We start from the raw sequence: 6,460 nt of genomic DNA, 5'->3' as shown, positions 1-6,460 counted from the left end.
CGGCTATCGGGCAGGTGCGGCCGGCGATGTCAGTGGTGGCGCCGATGCCGCCATCGGGACCGCAGGTCCTTCATGCCCCAGTCCGGCTTCCGTAAGTCTTCTATTGTCTTATAGCCTTTGCTTTTCAGTGGCTATGCTCGTTTAATCTCTCGATCAGTTCAGTGTGCACCCTTGCTTCTTCTGTTAGTTCAATTTGGAAAAGCTTTGGTTTTGATGAGAAAGATCTGAAACTTTGGCTGTAGAATAGCCTATTCTGGAGATGCGGCATGATTTCTTTGAATATTGTCAGTATGACCGCTGAGCTGAAAACCTGTTAGTGTTCCTTTTCATCCAATTAGCGGGAAGAGTTGATTTCTTACTTGGGTGGTTCAATTCTTTTGCAGATTCTGTGTTGACTAAGCTTTTGTTATCTCAGATTTACTTGATGCATGCATGAGTTCAATGACCAACTACAATGGTGGAGTAGTTTAAGGTTTCTGTTCAAAGTTGAAGCCTTTTTGAGACTTTCGTCTAATGGATTGCATACTTCATCATTATGCTATTAATGGCAAGACTTTTGTTTTTAAGATTTCTGGAGTGTTGGATCATCCAATCATTTGACATTTCTATCTTCTCTTTTGTCCCATTTTTACAGGAAACAAGAATCTCCGAAATCTAGGGCAAGGCCTGCTGTGGATTCTAGAGATGGAACCCCGCAGAAGAAAAAGCAGTGTAACTGCAAACACTCGCGGTGCTTGAAACTGTATGTCAGTTTTTCTTGTCTTAGGCAAATGATATCCTCACTGATTGACCATTGGCCTGTCTTAACGTTCGTGTTAAGATGATTTATCGATGAATTCGAGCATGTTTGTGTTTACATTCTTGGGTGTTGGATTAGCAAGCTGGAGGTAGTCAACTATAATGCTTGTGTTTATGTTTTTCTGTCCTGTGGCCCTGTTGAGAAATAGAAATCCTCAAATCTGTTTTTTGGGGGGGTGTGCATCTGGATAGCATGTAGCTATTCGAGCCATATAAAATCTCTGTATGGTATAAAGACCAAACATTAGTGAACAATACTTTTTGTGGATATTACATTGTTATGTGGTATTTGGTTTAGGACCCATCTTGCCGGCAAACGTACACAACTTACACATATGTCTTGATCAGGTATTGTGAGTGCTTTGCATCTGGCACATACTGTGATGGATGCAACTGTGCAAATTGCTTTAACAACGTTGAAAATGAAGCTGCCAGACGCGAAGCTGTGGAAGCAACTCTGGAACGAAATCCTAATGCATTTAGACCTAAAATTGCTAGCAGTCCTCATGCTGCACGGGATAGCAGGGTATGTGGTTCAAGGAAGAAATGTAGACCAATTTTAATTGTCATACTGATAAAGGGAGGTTAATTTGGAATATCGCTCTAGAGTGAAAAAGAAAGTTTATTTAGGCTATGCTCTAACTCTCCCTTATTATTTTCACAGGCGAAAAAGCTTTCTGGATGTTCTATTGTGGAGATACTTCGATTTTATTTTTCCATTTCCTTCTGTTATTAGTTAAATGTAAACCTATTTAAATTTAATCGATCAAGTTTCCTGGAAAGTTCTTTAAGCTTCTTAGTCATGGTAAAATGTTTAAATTGTCCATCTGGCCTTTTGTGTAACTGCATTCAACTTCTTTACATTTATCGCAGGAGGAGGTTGGTGAGGTTCTCATGTTAGGGAAGCACAACAAAGGATGCCACTGCAAGAAATCGGGTTGCCTTAAGAAGTATTGTGAATGCTTTCAGGCAAATATTCTGTGTTCTGAGAACTGCAAATGCTTGGATTGCAAAAACTATGAAGGAAGTGAAGAGAGACAAGCTCTCTTTCATGGTGAACATGGCAACAACATAGCTTATCTCCAACAGGCAGCAGCTAATGCTGCCATAACTGGAGCTGTCGGCTCCTCTGGTTTTGCATCCTCTCCAGGACCTAAAAGGAGGAAATCTCAGGAAATTATCTTCAACCAAGCAACAAAGGATACATCTATTCACAGACTCAACCATTTTCAACAGGTAAATTTTCTATGCAATACTGTTTGCTGAAAAAGAAAATGTATTTTGTATCATATCCAAAGAAGCTTTTCATTTCTCCAATGCACCTAAGTGATTGGTTGCACTCATTATCGTTTCATATACTTGAACTCTTCAGTGAAACAAGATCTTAATTACTTTACCTTGGTTACACATTTGTTCCTCTCAGGCAAATAGTGGAAGAGCCACAGGGCCAATGCCATGCACATCTACTGTGCCTGTTTCTCGTGCTTCTGGCAATGTGTCATTAGGCCCATCCAAATTCATATATAGGTGAATTTTCTAGTGGTTACAAATTTGGATCTTACCAAGGAGTTACAGAAACTAATCTATTGGTTGGTTTTTGAAGGTCTCTCTTGGCAGACATCATTCAACCACAGGACGTGAAAGCACTCTGTTCTGTTTTGGTTGCGGTATCTGGAGAAGCGGCGAAAACATTAGCAGGTGAACTTTGATAAATGTCTCATATATTGAGAGGTTTAGCATAGCATAGAGAGCTTGTTCTTACAATTCTCAAGGTTTTGTTTTCTGATTCCAAGAATCTCTATGTATAATCTTTTTTTTGATCTTCCTCCAACATTTTGTTTTCTCAGACCAGAGAAATGAAACAGAAAAACGGATGGAAGATCGGACAGAAACTTCCCTAGCTTCTTCCACACAAGAACGAGGAAAAGGAAATAAAAGTATCAAGGCTGAGAAAGTTGAAACTGGTGGTTGTTCAAGTGGAAATCAAGCTGACAAATCCAGAGCAGAGGATTCCAATTCAGATGGCACAGATGCATCTAAAGGAAGGCCTCTGTCTCCTGCAACTTTGGCATTGATGTGTGACGAGCAGGACACCATGTTCATGGTAGCAGCCTCACCGAAAGGTTCAGTGGATCCCAGTTGTGGGACAACCTCAGAGCTACTAGCTAACGGGCAAGGCCAGTCTGAGATATACGGAGAGCAGGAGAGAATAGTATTGACCAAGTTCCGGGACTGCCTTAATCGGCTGATCTCCTACGGAGAATTAAAGGGTACATATCTCTTTCTCTACGAAAACCAATTACTGAATCTGACCCGAAATAGTACATTCCAATCTAAAGCTAAGCTTTGGTTTGTTTTGCAGAATCAAACTGTTCATCACTGGCAAGAACTCATATAGACTCGCCTGCAGCTGTGGAAACAGAGATTGGGTTTCATCAAGAGCCAGTAGTGAATGGAGTTTCCCAAAGCACAGCGAAAAGACCATCGACATCAGTACCAGACACACACAAACCTCCAGCTTTTGTCAGAGAAGAAAGGCCTCTGAAATAACTACTTTAGGACAAAATAACGACAAAAGAAGCTCAATATGAGGGAGGTATGCCATTTCCACCACATTCTTCTCAACCCTGTCTTATTTCGATCTAATCTTTCTCGGCGGATTGGCTGGTGATTAGTTAGGAGTTAATTCAAAACTCCTTACACATTCTGTATTATTAGGCTTTCTTTCTTTCTTTCTTTTTCCCTGAGTTATTCGCCTTCTTCTTTACGAGAGATGAGTATAATGTTATCTGTGTGTAAATTTGCCATTGGCTCTTTAGTTTTTCTATGAATAACTGACGTTCTATTTTACAAAGTTCTTGTTTTGATTATTCTTTCTTTCTTTCCAATGGTAAAAACTGAACGTTTCCATGCGTTTTGAGAAGAAAAGGAGGAAGCATAAAAAAAATAAAAAAATAAAAAAATAAAACGGAGGAACCGTAAATATTGGCAGTTTGGGCTCTTAATAAATATGATATTGGGCCGAGGATCTTCAAAATAAATGCCTTTTAGGTTAGTCATATCAGCACCAGCTAATAAGCTACATGCGACGCGCCATAGCTACGCGTGGACGTCACCGCCTCAATTCTGGGGGGTTATAACCCACGGGAATCATCCTTTTTCATTAAATTTGGAAAAGTTGCGCGTGGGTAAATCGTCACCTCCCTCCACTCTTTGCCAGTGTATTTTATGAAAACAAATCCCCGAAAAATGTGGAATTCAGTAAATTTATCATTTTTTTTATTAAAAAAATATTCCGATTTTAATCGTTCTCCCCAGGCATTTGAAAAAAAATCTTTTCAAATCAAAATCTAAACCCGTACAAAAAATAAAACAGACTTCTCGAATAAGAAAATAATTCCAATTTTTTGTAACGTGTATTATTTCTATAATTTTAATTAAATTTTCGGGGAATCTTAATAAAATACCCTGAAATTTCGCTATCAACATTACATAAAAAAAAAATTATAATGGAAGCATGAAATATGGGCTTTTGAGCTTTCAAATTTTCTTATTGGGTCATTATTATTGGGGGGACAAACTATTGGGCTTAATTCTCTTATCGGGCCATATGGGTGCCGTGCGTCTAATCTCATTAAAGCAAACAAAACCTTTTTGGGTCAAAAGTTTTACTGAGTTAAATACAAAACGTTTTGGAAAAATAATTGATTTTAATTTAACTAAATCAAACAAAATATTAAAAAACTGTAAAAAAAAAGTCTATCAAAACAATGTTGAATTGATTCAATATACAAAAAATCAGAAAGCCTATATTTTTACCGGTAAAAGTGGGCTGTCGGATGTCTAATTATGGGCTAAGTGATGGCCAGTGAGCCTGCGTGTGTACATGCATATATATGGGCATTGGTTTTAGGAATTGTGGTTTACCTTTTCTTTTTCTTTTTTTTACCATGGAGGGATGATCATGCATTCAGTAAAGCGTGCCCGCCCCCCCCCCCTCTTAAAAAGCCACAGAGCTTAGTCTATAAGGAGTCAAAATCATTAAATAAAAGCAAGCCGTACCATTAGGGACAGAAGAGGCATTATGTTTGATCGTGACACAGTTACGATGTTCCAACTAACAATCAAATGAAATGAAACTTACCACCTCTCTAATTTCTTCTGCTGCTGCTTCTGATTATCATTTATTGATTTTGTAAGGCGAGAGAGAGAAGCAAACGCGTTTACCTCCCTCCATCTGCTGCCTGTTTTATTAATGGCATCAACCCTGTATTTTGTCCCTCGACTTCTTATATCTTTTACAAGCGAGCCCTTGATCCCGGAGAAGATGGTGAAGCTGCTTCGCTCTGCAGTTTTTTTTTTATAAAAAAAAATGCAATGAATGTCCCGACCACAACATATAGACCGTAATGATGATTAGATGGCAACAACCGCAATATATGATACGGTTGTCACACACACACAACCGAACCATTCTCTTATCTGGATTGGATCAATGATCTTCTTCTTCCTATTTGTTGCTCATCTTAAGTGCAAGTGTTTGTAACAAAAGACTTACCAAAAGCATGCCTTTCATGGCCCTTTCCTCCAGAAACCTCGACGGCTTGAAAAAGCCTCCGCCATATGTCTCCGATAACTTCTTCAGCCTTTCGTATATGTACTTCGCCCCAACTGTATCAGCCCAAAACACAATTCCCCCTCTGCAGCCCATGAAAAAAAAATGCAGTTTTAACCACCACGAGGATTGATCCATCAAATTTTCCAAGTCGCAAAAAAAAAAAAAAAGTAACCGAGCCAGAGGGATTACAGAGGAAAAACTGAAAGAAAAGGCAGAGGCATAAAGAGTCAATGGAATGGTGAAAGATAATTCTCAGAAAGTGTCGATGGGGATTATAATTTAGAGTCCTCACCGGTAAGACGGAAAACTCATCCCAAGGACAGATGCAATGTCCAGGTCCGAGGCTCGGATCACAACTCCTTCATCAAGGACACGACAGGCCTCGTTCACAACAGGAAACATTATCATCTCCAGAATTTCCTTGTCAGAAACTGTTATAGACTGCCAAAGAAGAATACTGCAATGTGAGTTCAAGGGCACCGCAAGAACTTACGCTCTATCCTCCTAAGAAGCTTTTGATTACCTTCCCACCAGGCATGATATTGACAAGCTTTCTAGATTCCTCAATTACAGGACGCACTGATGGATCAGGTCTTGGTTTGCTTCCCTTTTCATAAATATAGAACCCTTTGCCGTTGTTTTTACCTGATAATACGTATATTAGCACATGCAAATCGCAGAACTATAAAGCAAGGACAAAGATTTACCATTTCGTCCATTCTTAATCAGCAGCTCAGTCAATGGGGACTTGAAAATACGGTCACCATAGGCCTTCGCATATATTGACCCGACTGCAATTCCAACCCCATATCCAGCTAAGTCCGCGAGCCTATGAGAAGTAAGTCATGTCAGAAAGTCCATTCAGATGGAGAAATCATCACAAAGAGCATACAAATATGCAAACACAAACGGGGTATAATAAAGCAAAAGGGAGAGACTTACTGGAAAGGGCCTATCGGGAGGCCGAAAGCGGTGATGATCCTGTCAATTCTGAACAAGTCTACTCCTAAATGAACCAACATATGTGCAGCTTGTGTGTAGGGA

General features: G+C 39.6%; 2 protein-coding genes across 2 annotated transcripts in view; one reads left to right on the top strand and one right to left on the bottom strand.

Moving 5' to 3' along the window:
* LOC104814714 (protein tesmin/TSO1-like CXC 5) overlaps positions 1-3,668 on the top strand; it is a 4,447-nt gene extending 779 nt beyond the window's left edge. The window contains exons 2-9 of the mRNA XM_010542887.2: positions 1-91; positions 635-742; positions 1,147-1,324; positions 1,672-2,034; positions 2,222-2,325; positions 2,402-2,496; positions 2,646-3,068; positions 3,161-3,668. Coding sequence (XP_010541189.1) covers positions 1-91; positions 635-742; positions 1,147-1,324; positions 1,672-2,034; positions 2,222-2,325; positions 2,402-2,496; positions 2,646-3,068; positions 3,161-3,348 — 1,550 coding nt within the window. The 3' untranslated portion in view covers positions 3,349-3,668. The remainder of the gene's footprint in view (positions 92-634; positions 743-1,146; positions 1,325-1,671; positions 2,035-2,221; positions 2,326-2,401; positions 2,497-2,645; positions 3,069-3,160) is intronic.
* Positions 3,669-4,815: 1,147 nt separating this feature from the next.
* Positions 4,816-6,460, bottom strand: part of LOC104814713 (peroxisomal fatty acid beta-oxidation multifunctional protein AIM1) — a 5,527-nt gene continuing 3,882 nt past the window's right edge. The window contains 6 exon segments of the mRNA XM_019202626.1: positions 4,816-5,144; positions 5,357-5,498; positions 5,709-5,857; positions 5,940-6,061; positions 6,124-6,245; positions 6,359-6,460. Of these exon segments, the coding sequence (XP_019058171.1) occupies positions 5,097-5,144; positions 5,357-5,498; positions 5,709-5,857; positions 5,940-6,061; positions 6,124-6,245; positions 6,359-6,460 (685 nt within the window). The 3' untranslated portion in view covers positions 4,816-5,096.

Source organism: Tarenaya hassleriana, unplaced genomic scaffold (genome assembly GCF_000463585.1).
Source record: "Tarenaya hassleriana unplaced genomic scaffold, ASM46358v1 Cleome21, whole genome shotgun sequence".
Classification (NCBI taxonomy): Eukaryota; Viridiplantae; Streptophyta; class Magnoliopsida; order Brassicales; family Cleomaceae; genus Tarenaya; species Tarenaya hassleriana.
Note: the sequence above shows the minus strand (reverse complement) of the source record. Positions and strands in the feature narration are given on the sequence as shown.